Below are 15,204 nucleotides of genomic sequence, written 5' to 3'. Positions count from 1 at the left end.
AGCCCGCGGGCACCCGTGTCCTCCCCAGGCACTGCACGTTGCCGGAGATGGGCCTGGGAGCGTGGGAGATGCGGGGTGAGACCCGGACCACTGCGGGTGCTGGGGTGCTGAGGGATAAGAGGAGCTTTGCTGGGTGCTGCGGTCTCGGCGGGGTGCTGTCATTTTCCTGCTAGCTTTTTATGAATGGAGTCGGCTTTTCCCTGTGGCCCCATGGGCACCCTCTAGTCTGGGTGAAGAAAGTGTTGGTTTTGACCACAGCAATGATGCTGCTTGGATGGTTTTCAGTTGCACCTAAGGAACCAGACATGCTGTGTACACAGGAGAAGTTTATGCACGTAGGAATGTGTGTGTATACGAGCGCACAGCTGTGCTGCTCTCCTGTCCCTCTTGCAGCTGATCTATGTAGCAGGGACACACGGAGAGGAAAGTTTTTTGTATCAATAAAGTGCTTTTCTTCCCCCTTTCTTCCCCCCCGCCTGCCCGATCTGACCCCTTTTGCAGCAGCACAGTAAAACTAACATACTGAAATCTCTTTTCTTTTCCCTTCTCTCTCATCTTCTTGTTTTTCTAGATGTTTCCCCTGCCAGTGGCTAATGGAAAAAACAGACCCACGACCCTAGCGAGCACTCAGTTTGGAGGATCAGGTACTGTCATTTTAATTTTTTTTTTCTAAACACCGTCATGTTTCTTGCAATAAACGTGTGTTTGCTTCCAGCGCCTCAGAAGGAGGGGTTTCTGTAGTCTTGTGTTACGTATCTTCCTGATGGTGGTCTGCTACTGTTTCTCTGGATGATTTTCTTGTTGCTCCACATGTCTCCGGGTAGGCAAAGCTGCTCTGGCTGATCTGTCTCCGATTAAGAAGTCACTACCTGAGCTGAAGGTTCTTGTCTCGCTGCTCCGATTGAAGCAGCCTGAGAGCAGACAGTCAATGCTGTTCTCTTAAGCGGCTTAGACGAACGCGTGTCTGCCTACAGACACCTTGGAAGACTTTTGCTGTACGTCACCGAGAAGACAGGGTGGTGGTGGTGGTGGTTAGTTCCTGGGGCTCAGCTGCCCCAAAGGGAGACTGGTGCAATTTGGGTGTCTGCTCCATTCAGCCCCTTCAGCAGCTCCCTGCTATTGGGTGGGATCTCAGCATTCCCAAAGGATTCTTTGCAAAGCCCTCCTGGCCAGACACCTCCAGGCAGCGCAGCCGCCCCGGGGAGGTGGGCAGCAGGGGTGGCAGGAGCCGTTTCACCAGCCTCCGAGCTAGACCCCACTGTGGTTTTGGGGTGCTGTCGAGCAGAGCCCCACCTGGCCCGCCTTGCCGCAGCTCTCCCAAAGCCAGCAGCTGGCCCCGCTCCCCAGGAGCGCTGTGTGGCCGCATCTCTGCCGGCCAGGATGCCGAGGAGGGGCCAGGGGTGCCAACATCAAAGGGCTTTGGGCGCAGGGTGCCTGCGGGGAGGAGCAGGCTGGCGATGCGGCTGCGATAGGAGACTCTCTGAAGGGCGAGGAGCTTCAGATGTCTGATTGGGAAACGCAACGCTGGTTAATTTGAGGCTGAAGCAGAGAATTCACCGGCCGGGCAGACGGCGCGGTGCCGTGCCAGGCTTTTGATGCCCGGGGAAGCCGCTCCGTGCAGGGCTCGCTGTGGCCCCTGGCATGCAGGAAGTTCGGTTAATTTGCCGTTCTTGCTGAAACACGCTGATGCTTTGTGGATGGTTAAAACTTGACCTTCTCTACCCTGGGCTGACTCGAGCTGTCCAGGGGAGCTCCTGGGCACATGGAATGGCTGTGCCCCGATACCGAGTGGCATTCCAGAGACCAGGGTGGGATTTCTAGGTAGCAGCTTTGATGCCACAGCATGCTGTGGGGCAGCTCGTGGGGAAATCTGCAGAAGTGGGACAGGAGGGGTGAACTCTGCTCTCCCCTGCTCCTGCCCTTTTTGGCTGGGGAAATTTGATGCTTTCGGTTTGGGCTGTTTAGCTGCATGTCAAGATGGTTTTGAGCAAACATTTTTACAGGGAGGGAAGCTGTTGAGTGGGTGCTGGAGGAAATTTGAGGGGTGAAAACTCTCGAGTTAACCCAGATGGAAGCTGATCTCTCCAGTGAGTGTTCCTGTGTGTGACTTCTGCTGTTAAAATCATCCACAAAAGACGTGCTACACGCTATTGAGAGAATAGTAACGGAGCAGCTCCCATTAATTTGTTTCCTGCTCGGAGGCTGGCTTGGCTGCCGGGTTTATAGTGCTGGCCAGCGAGGAGAGGCTGCGAGCAGGGCTCTGCGGTGTAGCCGGCGCAGTGACCGGACTCCCCTCTGCTTGGCGGTGCAGCAGCCGAAATGACACCAAATCTTTTTTTCTCCCCCCTCCTCCTTTTCTTTCGGGTGAGTGAAAGGTAATGTTGACACCACCCTTCCTCTGGGCTGCTGCTTTTTGAGTCTGGCTGTGAGCAGTTTATAAAAACAGAGGACTGATGTTATACAACTGCACCGAAGGCAGTTGCACAATCACTACTGTCCCTGTCTCAGAGCTCTGTGGTGGCTCTTTTGTCCTGCTGTGGGCATCCTGGGTTTGAAGTGCAGCTTGGGGCTTGGTTTAGGGGAAGCCTTTTGCTCCACCAGCGGAGTTATCCCTTGGCCAGTCACTGTCAGCCTCACCCTTGGAGAGTGGGGGGCATTTGTGTGTCGGCTTTGTGACTTCTCTCTGGTCTTGAATGTTTGATGGTTGTTTTTTGCTGGTGGAGTGACTAACTGCATTAAGACGTTAATGAGATGTGCCATGCACAGCGGTGCACTGTGTCTGTTAGAAGGATCCAAGGTGTCTCAGCTGGGTCCTAGATAGTGGCGAGCGGTTGTTTTCATAGTTTGTTCATGTTGGTTTAGCTTCATGGTTTAGCTTAATTCACTAATTGACAGCAAGGTGCAATCAGATACTGGTTCACCCCCAAAGGCATAGCCAGCCATCCAGCTCAAAAATTGGTTTGAAGTCGAATTGTCATCGAATCGTCACCAGCCCTGATGTGCTCAGAGTGTGAAGAGCAGATGGTCCTTGGATCCGGGGACCCGGACTTGCTGAGGGAGCCGAGCGCCTTGCGGCCGCACCATAATCTGGACCTGGAGATTAGCTCCCTAAATCTTCCTGCCTTGCAGGAAAACCCAGGCTTCATCTTTAATGTGCCTGGTGTTTTTCAAACGCTCCTGTTCAATCGCTATCCCGTACCCCCGGTAAAGATAGTGCAGCATTTCCCCTCTGCTGCCGTCCCTTTGCTTGGAAAGGAGAAGCAAACACCGATTCACTGAAGTCTCGGCTCGGCAGTGTGCACCATACTGCCAGCGTCTCTTTATTTGGGGTTATTGTAGTAACCCCGAGATTATAAACTGATGTTGTCTTACGTGCCAGAAAAATTCATGTTTCGTGCTTCTGCACACCCTTGCACATGTGAATTCGTGACCTCCCACTTCTCATCTCTCTCCTCCTTGGGGAAATCCTGCGGCATTATGTAGCTTTTCTTTTTTTTCCCCTCCAGAGGAGCTATTAACTTGAGGCTCTTTCCTCTCCAGGGGAAGTTAGGAGTGAAGCAAGCAAGGCAGTGACTCCGATGACTCCCGGCCAAATTGCCGCACTTGCCAAGATGAGGTTCTTGCTTCCAAAGTCCAGCTGGTAAATAAGGTAGCGCAGTCATTTGAAACAGTGCTACTAGAAAATCACAGTGATAAATTTGCCCCACATTCAAATCCTTTTCAAGTCCCAATTAGCGATTGCCCTGGCCAAGCTACTGGCGCTCGTGCCAGTGGCCCCTTTGTGAAGGGGAACCTGTTTCTCTCTCCCAGGCCAGGAAAATTCAGAGTGTTAATGCAAGCCCTCCAGCTTTGAGATCCCTTTGCTTTTATATTTGTCTCCTGGTTTTATTTTAAGCTCTGCCACTGTTTCCCTCATTTCTGTCCTCAAATGCACCAGGGAGGAACTGGTTTAGCTACCCTGCCGCATGGACAATTCAGCACCTCCGCTTTGCGTTTTCTTGGCAAGGCAAAACCCAACAATTGCCACTAGGATGGAGCTTACGTCATGCAGACCGTGTCTGCAGCATTTATAGCACATATAGGTCACCGCAGGGAAGTTGGTCTTCCTGGGGCTTGGAGCTGCAACTAGTGTTTTCCAGCGTAAGCTGTGTCATTTGCTGGTGGTATTTTATTTTAGCCGGGACGCTCAGTGTATGCCTATTGTCCTGGTCCTAGAAGGCTGCGGTTTCATCGTCCCCTCGTCAAACTGTTTGTTTATTCTTTGCAGTAGCAAACCATTTAAAGCCATATCCTCTGTCCCCCCGCATGTCATAGTTCATAAATGACTAATCTGATCAGAAATGAGCTCCCTCCCAGTGCGCTTAATTAAACTGTGCCTCTAGCAGGAAACCGCTCGTGCTGAATTTCACATGGAAATAACCATTTTTAACTGACATTAAGACAGTAGAAGTGGCAGGAGGCAAAGAAGTTTCATTGTCTCTTCCCAGCCCAGGCCGTGGCATTGCCGCCGCGGCACGGGGCCGTGCTGGGGCTGTCGCCTCGTGGCTGCTGGCTTTTCGGCAGGGTCGGTGCGTGCCAGCTGCGCCTTTGGTTCGGCGAATGAGTTGGGGCTCTGCGGAGCAGGGAAGTAAAACCAGGGCAAGTGGTTGTGCGAGGGAACGCGGCTCCCGGAGCAGCTCGTGAGCAGCACTTCGCATCCATGGTGGGTACGGGGAGCGTGCGGCCATCTCCCCTTCGCTCGGAAATGGCGCGCCATGCCGGGTTTGTGTCCTGTTGGAACAGGAGCCCAGGCAGCCTCCTGCTGACAGATGGTTCTGCTCGCAACAAATAAAAGCTCTGCTCAAAAAATAGCTGCTTTTTTTTTTTCCTCCTTCCCTTTTGAGTGAGTGAACTCACCATTAAATGCCTTTTCCTTCTTGCTTTGTGCTGAAGGGAGATCCCTTGCTTGGGATCTCTGAGGTGGGTTTGGAAGGGAGAGTCCCCTCCTGGTCTGTGCTGTGATTTCCACCCCCTAAAATTTGTTCAGTGCTTTCTTACTAGTGAGATGGTGAGATGAGGCTCATTGTTGAGGGAATTGCTTTGATCGGGGCAAGTTCATAAAATACATTTGAAGCTGGCTAACCGGGGAGTTTTTCAAAGAGTTACAAGCTGGTGCATGTAACAAATTTTAAGTTATAGTCTCCTGAACAAAGTAAATGCATTCTCCCTGGAGGTAGGTGAGTCTGTATCCCCTTTGAAAGGGCTGCTTTCAACAACGTTCAAACTTGGATACCTGTGGCAACAGCACTGAAAGTAATAAATTCTATGAAAGACGAGGTTGTCTCTTTAATTGGTGCTACGGGTGAGCTGTTTGAAGATTTAATTATTTTGTATGTGCACGTAGCCCTGTATTGGGAAGCTCCAAGGTGGGGAGGGGAGGGTCTGGGGCTCCAGCTGGGAGCGTGGTGCCTGCCCCGGCACCTCTGCGAACGCAGGGTCGGTGCTGGGCTCCGCTTGCCGAGCGGCCGGCTGGGTAGTTCGCAGTCAGAGCGTCTGAGTTACAGAGTTGTGAAGAGCTAAGCGCAGCGTTTCTGTTGCCGTGCTGTCAGCAGTTGAGTTTCAGGCTGCAGAAACGCATTTGCAACTATTTACCATAGTGAGGAAAGCAGGAGCTTTTATTAGTAAGGATGTATCACGTTTTCCTACTGACTGCCTCGAGTTCCCACATGTTTTGCTTATGCTGAAGTGGGAGTGATGGGCTTTGCTTGCTATTTTGATAGATGATGAAAGGCAGACATGAGGTGCGCAATATGCGACTTGATATTTAAAACTGGCACTTTCCATTAAAGTACGTACTTCAGGCAGCTTGTTTATGTTGCGGTTGCGTGCGTGCCCATGCAGCAGGCTCGCAAAACTGTCACTAAACACAAAGCCACCACAACAAAAAAGTCAAAGCAGAAGAATGTACTTGCCTGCCTCTTGGCGTGACCGTTTCTTTCAAAGTAAAAATTAACTTTTTAGCTGTTATCAAAGCGGGGGGAAAAAAAAAAAAAAAAAAGCCTCGCCATGGACAAGTCAAGCTTGCAAAGCTGTGAGGTCTTGTTAGCCTGGAAAGAGACAATCCCCGCAGCCCTCCGCTGCTCTCCGCGCCCCCGGAGCCTTTCCATTCCTGCCGGGCTGTAGGAGGATGATGCCAGCGTGCTGAGGGCATTGCAGGGAGACTCCCAGGGTGCTGCAGTCGCAGCCTTTCCAGTAACAAAGCTTGGAGGACGTTCAGTGAAGTTCATCTCCCACGTGCTAGTCAGGTGCGTTCCACGGCTTTCTGCTTTGGTTTTGCCTCTGCCTTTGGGAAGCTCCGGTTCTCTTTCCTCTCCCCTTTCTGCTCCCCGTCTTTCCCGTGGAGTGGGTCCCGTTAAGCAGGATACAGGAAGCAGGGTTTGGAGGAAGAGGTTTGGAGGACCCGAAAGCTGGGGGTAGGGAGGGGGAGTCAGCAGGAAATAGCAAGCATGGGGGAACAAATGGCAGGGGAAGATCTTCACGCCTGTCACCCTTAATCCAGTGTCACACCCCAGTTGCGTCTCTGATCCTTGTGTCCTGGGGCGCATGTTCCTGCTCCCAGGGCTTCCCCACTGGGGCAGCTGTTTGTCCTGTGCCTTTGCAGTGAGGTTGAAACGTGAAGGCCTCCCCCCACCTCTCTCTCTCTCTGTTACCTCTCTTCAAATTTATTTTTTTCCCTCAAATTTTTGGGCAAGGCTGAGAGCGAGGATGTCCTGCCAGAGGCACAGCCGGTTTCTGACAGACACGTGAGGAGCGAGCCTGGGAAGAGCAGGAAAGGGGCAACCGTGCTGGTGGGGCAGTGGGGATGCTCTGACAGCAGCTGAATGCTTCTCTGGCGGTTGGGGAGAGGCAAATATAACCCCGTCCCTGTCTTGGTGGTGTTTAATTTCAGGGGGGGAAAGGGTGCCCGTTTTCAGGGAAGAGGGATTTTTTTGTTCTTCTCTAACGCCGGGGAAGAGTCCTCCTGGCTGGGTTTGAGATTTTGAACTAGGAAAGAGCACAGAGAATGTCGGCAGTGCCAGAGAGCTGAAGCTGTACTGAGCTAAGTGACAGCTTTTGTTTAGAAACTGCAAATTTGACACAGACCTTGTTTAAGCCCGCAGTTTAACTTTGCCAGAATAGCTGAAGCAGTACAGCTATCTCCTGCCGGCAGAGCTTTTTCCTTCGCTAGATGAGGCAATTCGGTACTAGCGTAACTGTGCCTGCTCGAGGGGTTATGACGAGATGAGTGTATCTTATGTAAAAATCACGTGCGTTGCCTGGCTTCAGGCTGACGTGAAGCTGGGCTAGGAGTGAACCTTCTGTGTGTCAAAGAACGTGTACAAGCTCAAGCACCTGCTTTTCTTTTAATAAGAGGAGCTGGTTGCGTATTAATTGCATGCTTAATGTCATTGCCTTGTTCGTACGGCTGTTTTTAATCGTGAGGGCCAGGGCCTCATTACGAACGATTTTCTGGAGGGCAGCGTGCTTGGGGTTTGGCGGTGGGATGCAGCAGCTCTGCCTCAGCCCACCTCAAATCCTGCTCACGCAGGACTGCCCGAGCGGCACGTGTTGGTGCAGGGCTGAGCCTTTGGCTCAGCATCCCAGCTCGAGGCCTTGCACGCTTGTTGTGCCCTTTCCAAAGGGGAGAGATGGCTTTGGAAGGGGCCCAGCAGGTCTGGCAAGCATTTCTGCTGGACCTCGCTCCTGCTAATTTCAAATTCTGCATGCTCTGTGGGGTGCCCTACTCCAGCACGTGTCCCGCGTGTGACCAGTTACTCTGCCTATTGCATCTCCATTGTTAATGTTTATATGCAATGAAAGTCCAATTGGAATTACTATTATTATTTTTTAGTTTGAGCCAGCAAATGGGTGTCTTAAGGGGATGGATTTAATGCATAGTGCTATTTCATTGCTGTAGATGGCCTCATCTCTAACCTGGCGTTCCGTTCTCCAATGTTAACACAGCTGAAGGATGCTATAAATGCATCTTCTCTGCTTGCTAGCGCCCCAAATCACTGCTGAAGGTGATATTTTCGATGCTTTTCTAACATAAGAGCAGAATCTGAACCCAGCTGGATAATGATGTTATTCGCAAGCGACATTTTCACAGATAGGAAGATGATGGTGATCTACCACTTTAGCTGGAAGAAGGAAATGTTGACAGAAGCCTCCCCGTGGTCATCAGAGTGATGTCGTGAGCATTTCTGTTTCCTGAGCGCTTTGAGCCCCAGACTCGAGAACACGAGAAGAGACCGTCAACTAAACTCGATGGGCAGGTGAAGCCCTCTTGGGAAAGCTCCACGTCCCCTCGTAGATGAGGCTGATGCGAGGTGGTTTTCCAAACTGGGCTGAGCTGCCCGTTGGCAGCCGCGCGGCACGATGAGCGGAGGTGATCTGGCTGCACCAGCTGGAGACCTGCCCCGGCAGCAGCGTGAGCCAGGCTGTGCCTGAAAAACACGCTGCGTTCCTGGGAGCAGGGTTGGTGCCTCTCCCCCGCAGCGCTGGGATCACGGTGCAGGTAAACCCTGGGTCGTTGATCGCTGGCTGTTGTTTTTTGTCTTGGCGCTCGCTCCCCGGCGCGGCTCCTCGCTGCTTCTGCTCAGCCTGTTTTACCGGCTCCCGGCGCAGGAGCGGAGGGCTTCGCCCACCCACGCGCTGGCGGCTGCCGAGCGGTGGGCCAGGGGTGGACGTGTGGCCGATGCAGCTGTCTCAGTTATGCCAAAAAGTTTGCCCACATCTGCCTCTCGGATTCTCATCCGCGTGGGTCGGGATTATCCTGCCCTTTCCCAGCGCCTTCCAAATAGCTGAGAAATCCCAGGAGCACGGCAAGGGGGTGGCAGCCTGCGTGCTCCGAGGAGGAGCACCGGCTCGCCCGCCTGTGTGGCGAGGACAAGGGACCTGGGCAGCGCCAGGACTGGGTGCTGGGGTTTCCCCAGCACGTCCCCGGGCCACCGGCCCAGCTGGATACGTGCTGTTGCCTGAACCTGATCAACTTGGGAGGCGAGGACGGGCAGTGACCCGCTTGGGGTCACGCTTCCCAGCGAACGGGCAGCTTGGAGGCTGCAAAAACCCCTAAGACGATGCGTTGGCCTGAATGCAGGGGTGTGTTGGTGACCAGCGCTGTTAGGGGAGGGATTGCGTTTTAAGAAAGTGGGGCTTTTCCAGAGGGTGCTTGCAGCCCGTCTGTCATCAGTCAGCTGGTGCCTGTGCCCCCGCCGGACCTCCGGAGGAGACCAGCCGGCGCGGAGAGCGTCTCGCTGCACGCTTCGGAGACCCTCCTGCCAAAAGGTTCCCAACTACTTTGCAAGTCTTGATTAGCGCATTAGCTTAAACAAATTGAGTTATATATGCCACAGAGGGAAGAAAGGTGCTGCGCTCCTTCAGTGTTGTCTTAAAGTTTAATTAATTTTGTTGCCAAATGAGGCATGAAATACAGTGTGAAATATATTGTGGTGCTGAATGTGTAATTGTACGGGGGACTGGGAGCACAGCGAGTGCTGAGGATAGGAGATCACCTGAGGCAAGCTGGGGCCCAGAGCTCTCGTGGCACCGAAATGTGTACATCTGGCAGCGGTGGCGCAGCCAGGCTTTCAGCCGGCAGCAGTGAGCTGATTTGGGGGGACCAGCAGTGCTCCCCGGGGGAATTAGGACAGTGCCAACCTCCCCACCTGAAGTGGAAGAGGCGCCTGAAGATGCTGCTACTCCCAAGGGTTTGTCACTGGGGTTTTGGATATTTTTTTTTTGCCAGAGAATCCAACCCCTGGGTAAGGTTCAAGCAGCCAGACAAGACTTGTGCCTGCGGCTCCCCAGGGTCTGTCCTCTCCGGGACGCGGCAGGAGCAGCCGCTGTGGCCTTTGCATCTTTGCCGTCTTAAAACCGAGTCACCTGGGTTTGGGGTAGGATGGAGGATGGTGGTTTTGCCAACTGGTTATGGAGATTCTGGGTTTGTGTGTCGCGGGTGGCCTTTCAGGGTGAAGAAACCTCAGAAGAGGAAAAAGCCGGACTGTGGGTGAAGATTTCTTGATTCAGCTTTTGAGAATTTTTGTGGCGGCTGTTTTGATGCTCTTCTCGCTGCTGTGATGAATGTTTCTGGAGGGAGGGCGTCTTCACAGCAACTTGCTCCCTCACTAAAGGAGGGACAGATGCAGTCCAGGACACCTGCCCCATTTTTGTTTGTTGGTTTGTTTTTTTTTTTATTGTCTTGAATTTTTAAATGGATTCGCCAGGTAGCCCAGCTCCAAAGCCAGCAGGGAGAAAAATTTTAACAAATACTGTCCATCTGCCTGTTAACCCTGTTTCCCCACCTCCAAAGTGACCTAAGGCAACATCTCCCTCTAAATTTAGCTGGAGATTGCGTCATGAGCAAGAGGGAGGTGAAGTTAATGTGGCATAAGCTTTTTCTAGCAGGGGAGTCTTCATGGTTAGACAGAGACCAAAAATAAATAAAAATGGGCCTCGTTTCAGAGCGTCTGGGGACGAGGCTGGGAGGAAGGGCAGCCTCCAGCACCCCAGTGTGTGCGTGGTGGTGGTTTTTTCCAAACCAAGCGGGGCAAAGGACAGTCGCCTGCAAAACCCTGGCCTGCCCTAAATGGGAAGAACCTTCTAGGAAAGCGGGTGATGCTCCCCATGTGCTGTCTGCGGGGTGCTGGGGACTGCCAGCCAGCCGTGGGGTCTCCTTCGGCAGCAGCACTTGCCTCTCCTGGGGACTGGTGGGCAGCAGGTTTGGTGGCGCCTGCCCAGAGCTCACTGGCCGTCACTCGAGGCAAAGCTGTTCCTCTCCTTCTCAAAGTGTTTTGAAGCATCTTCTGCCCATCTTTCATCCGTGGCCCTTGGGGACGAGGAATCGGTGAGGTTTTTCCCTCCCCAAAAGCCCTCCCGGGTCTCCATCGCGGTGCTCTTTTGTCGCAGACATGGTGGCATCCAGAAGTGCCCCAGGGGACAACGCTTTGTGGCCTTGACCTGGAAGAAGACTCAGCCAAACTCCTGCAGGACAAGCCTTGGAGGACACTGAGGTTGCCAATCACCTCTCTGAGGTTTCTGCATTGTCCTTCACAGCCGGGGGGTACAGGTGGTTTGGTGGTGACGAGTGACAAAACTTGTCCTTGTGGTGGTGAGTGTGTGACCACTCCTCGGACAGCGGGGAGGTCCTGGGCCCCTTCTGCTTTCTGGGATGTTTTGTTGGGTTTTTTTTAAAGTGAGGTGCTCTCTCTTCCAAAGGCTTCTTAATGCCCCGTTAACATTGTTATACAAAACAGCAGTATGCCATTTAATTAGGAAAAATACGTACTAACCTCTACCATATGTTGCTCTTCTCCTCGTATTTGCATTTGAAAGTCCAGCTGAATTTCAATGTGAAACTGGATTTTATCCAAATGATGAATGGCCCGAGAGGCTGTGGGAAGGTGGATGTGCCTCCCTATTGCGTGTAGTTGTTGGGTGGGTTTTTTTTTTTCTTTTTAAAGAAAAAAATTTAAAGCAAAGTTCCTTTATTTCTTGTACTGTGGTTCCAGCTGTTCACACTTTTCCTCTAAAACCTAAACTGAACTTTTTGGGCTGGGTGGCCATTCCTCCAGCCTCTGAAGTACAGAGGCTCCAGCCCCCGAAGGAGAGGCATTAGATTTGCTCGTAACCAGCATATTTTCAGTGGCAGCTCCACTCATGGCCGAGGAGATGAGCCTGCTGCCGAGCCTCCCCGTGCTTCGGGCTTTCAGCCACGGCTGCTGTGTCCTTGTTGGTTTGTGATCACTTTTGCTGACTTAAAAGAGACTTTGGTATCGACCAGCACCTTGTCTTTCAACGGGCGAGTCAACGGCCCAGCCGTGCAGGCTCCAGGAGCACGGTGAGGGTTCTTTGCTTCGTTTTCCCAGCCTGACGGCGGGTGGGGTTTGCGCCTCGGCTTGTCTCCTCCTGGCACGTGGGGCTTTGCTCAAAGTGCATCGGCCGCAGCTTCCTACCTGGGGGCTGAAACTTTTTGGCTTTTTATTTTTAGTTTGTTGGGGTGGTGGCAGCTCCAAGCCTCTTCCCGGACAGGGTCACGTGTGGCTGTAAAACAGGAGCGGTGGCATCTCGCTGCTGGAGGAAGAGCTGTTTTAGGAGCTGTACAGTGGCTGGGTCCGTGGCAGCGCATCCCCACAGTCTCTTAGAGCTGCCTGGACTTTCTGCTTGGCTGGTGGCTTGGTTTTTCTCCTCGTCTGCGATACGTTTAACCCGAGTTAAGCTCTGTAACAAGCTCAGCATTACGTTGCTGAGCTGGGTGTGCTTAGTGACCTTTTACCTCACCTACCTGGCAAAAAACTCGCTTAAAAATCACTTCATATCCTGATTATTTCACATCCTCTGCCTCCGCGAATCTGTCTTTGGAGGATCGCTTGGGTGCCAGGCTGGCCATGATGCTCGCAGGGGGAGCTGGTTGCCACAGGTTTCTGACTTTTGTTCTCCTTTCTTTTGGCCCCTTGGAGATCAGTTCGATCTTTAAGACAGTTTTTGTTGGGTTTTTTTGTTGTGTTAATGCAGCTGAACTAATATGATTACATTTCCAGATTTGGGTAATGGAATAACAAGTCAGGAAGCTCTTTTTTTTTTTCCTCTTTTTTTTTTTTTTTTTTTTTTTTTTTCAAAAAAAAAAAAAGGAGAATTTATGTCACTTCCAAATTATCCAAGTCTCCAGTTGGGAAGATCTTTCCCTTTCTCAGTTACTTTTGGCACGAGGGTTCCTTGCTACCATGGCCATGCGTGCGGCACCCTGGTCCTGGCTGCTGCACTTCGTGCTCCGTGCTGTGGTTGGTCACAGACCCGGAGCAACCACGAGGTTGTCCTGGGTGCCCCAAAAGATGGGTCTTCCCTTCCCCGTGAGAGCTGCCAGGCCAAAGGGGCCGTGTACGTTCCCCAGTGCTGTGACCCTCGCACACGCCCCCTTCCCTGGGGCAGTTTCACCGGTATCGTGAGGTGTGTTGGCTTTGCTCGTCGCGGTGCTCGCTCTCAGATTTTGGAGGAACGATCTGGAAAACAGCTCAGCCAAATCGTCTCGCAATGGCAACTTCCTTTCTAAAAAGAGAAGGATGTTGCGGAGTTAGTGGCTTCCCATTATTTTCCCCAATTTGAGCTCTTTCTTGCCATCGGTCCCCCAGTGTCAGGCTGTGTGGTCTGCTTCGGTTTGGAGACAGCCTCGCCGCTGCCCAAGCGCACCATGGAGCAGGGCGCCTGTGTCTCGGAGCCGCGCGGGCTTTGGCTTCCCGAAGCACCGGGCTGCTCCTCCCCTCCCGGGATGGAGGTACCGGCCGGCGGAGCCCCCGTACCGGCACAGCCCTGCCGAGCGGGAGCGGGGCTGCGGCGTTTGCCCTTCTTTGGGTATGCTGTAAGAAGGTAGTGAGTCACTTTCCATCGAGCCGATAGTTACCCTGCTCCTGTCTTGTATTTGTGTTGTGTAGCCAGCGTGATTATTTATAACTTAGCCAGCATCCCGAGTCTATTGTTTCAGCAAAGAGCAGGAATGACTAGATGACTTCCTGAGATTTTTATTTTTTTTTTACCACCCCCTCATTTTTTATTTTTTTTAAAATCTGCTTTTCCTTCCAAGTATTATATTCGCCAGTTGGATGCTTTCCCCCCACATCTTCCCCTCCTGATTGTGCATTTGTGCTGCTGACAATCCCACTACCGGTGTTGCTTTAACTCTTAAAAACTCTCCCAGGAAAATCCCCGGGAGGGCTGCGGCACCTTCGAGCGGCATGAGTGGCTCTCACCGGGCCTGGAGCCGGCCTTGCAGGTGCTGAGGACCAAGGCACAAGGCTCTGGCAGTGCCGTTAACGGGAGGGCGAGCGCCTGCGCAGCAGTTCCCGTGTGCCGTGGTGCCTGGGGATGCTGTGCGAGCCAGGCGCAGCGTTGGTCCGGCCCAGGCCACCAGCACAGGTTTGCACCTTTGCACTCTGGTTCAGCCTTTTTGTCACTGCCCCTCTGGAGGTGTTAATTGGGGTGATCCAAAGGTCTCGCCTGAGCCAGGGGCTGCACAGGGCAAAAGCCATTTCCATGCTGGTGGAAGCGGCGCATCCAGCCCTGGGGATGTGGTGGTGGTGGGTATGGAAGAAGCAGGTCCTGAGCTCTTGTCCTGGCATGTGTGGCCGTGGTCCTACCTGGGCAGTGTTTGCCCTGAATCCTGGAGCTCTCCTCATTCTTCTCCTCCTCCTCTTTGTCCATCTGCCTGCAGTTAATTCACTGTTGATATTTCAAGACCCACCCGTCATCACTGTTTAATTCAGCTCTTCCCTGGAAATCAGTGGGTAGTAAAGGTGTGCAAAATGGAGAGAAGGGCAGGGTGGGTGGTTTGGTGAACTGAGCCGGTCTGAACCTTTGGCAGAGACCTGCAGGTTGAGCTTCCTTGGGGAGCAGCACCCATGGCCCCGCTGTCTGCCATCCGCAGCTCCTCCTTGCCCCAACAGACCAGGTCCCCTTTGGGTCTTGCTTAAAATTGAGGCATAAAACTCCTGCTTCGGGTTTGGTTTAGCCAAATGCTCCTTCTGGCCGAGGGGGATGCTCTGAGGTGGAGCCGTCCTTGGCTGCTTTTCCTTCGTTAGCTTCTTCTCGGCTGTGATATAACGAGCAGCCTCTGAGGTTAGAGCGGCTGCAGCCACAACCTGCAAAAGCGACCTGGGGGCAAAACAGCTGAAGAGGAAGAAGTTTTTGCTGCCTTGTGGTCAGCAGAGATCCTGCAGAAGTCCTCTCGGTTTCTGTTAGTTCAGAACTCAAAACTTAGTGCTCGTTTATTTTTAAGCTGCTGTTTCTAGCCGAGGTGCCTGCAAAGCCCTTGCTTGTCCCCTCCCCGTTGGTAAAAGCTGACTCGTAGCCCCTCTGGCTCTGGACTCTTCCCGAGTGGGGCTGCAGGGAAGCAGTGGAAGGGGCTGGCAGTTGCCTGGCCTGTCTCTGGTTCTCTCCCTTTTCAGGGCTAGCAGCACAGAGGTGCTGCTCTCCCTGCGCTGGTTTTCCAGGAGCTGTGCGGCTCCACGGGGAAGCATGAAGTTGATCCAAATGGAGCTCTGCCACACTGGAAGCGCAACTCGGATGTGGAAAATGAGTCCTGCATTCTGTCCTGTCAGGTTTTTACATAATCTTCGTAGGTTTTGATTTTCCGGGTTTCTTGTGGTGCAGAGCACTAAGTATGGGTCACAAACCAGAGGGGTGTTGCATGAGATC

General features: G+C 52.8%; 1 protein-coding gene across 18 annotated transcripts in view; it reads left to right on the top strand.

The window, feature by feature from the left end:
• Positions 1–15,204, top strand: part of TCF3 (transcription factor 3) — a 74,416-nt gene that overhangs the window by 9,437 nt on the left and 49,775 nt on the right. For all 18 annotated transcript variants that reach the window (XM_086477593.1, XM_086477578.1, XM_086477581.1 and 15 more), the window contains one exon: positions 572–644. In XM_086477593.1, the coding sequence (XP_086333719.1) occupies positions 572–644 (73 nt within the window). The remainder of the gene's footprint in view (positions 1–571; positions 645–15,204) is intronic.

Source organism: Leptosomus discolor, chromosome 24 (genome assembly GCF_034619465.1).
Source record: "Leptosomus discolor isolate bLepDis1 chromosome 24, bLepDis1.hap2, whole genome shotgun sequence".
In the NCBI taxonomy this organism is placed as follows: Eukaryota; Metazoa; Chordata; class Aves; order Leptosomiformes; family Leptosomidae; genus Leptosomus; species Leptosomus discolor.
Note: the sequence above shows the minus strand (reverse complement) of the source record. Positions and strands in the feature narration are given on the sequence as shown.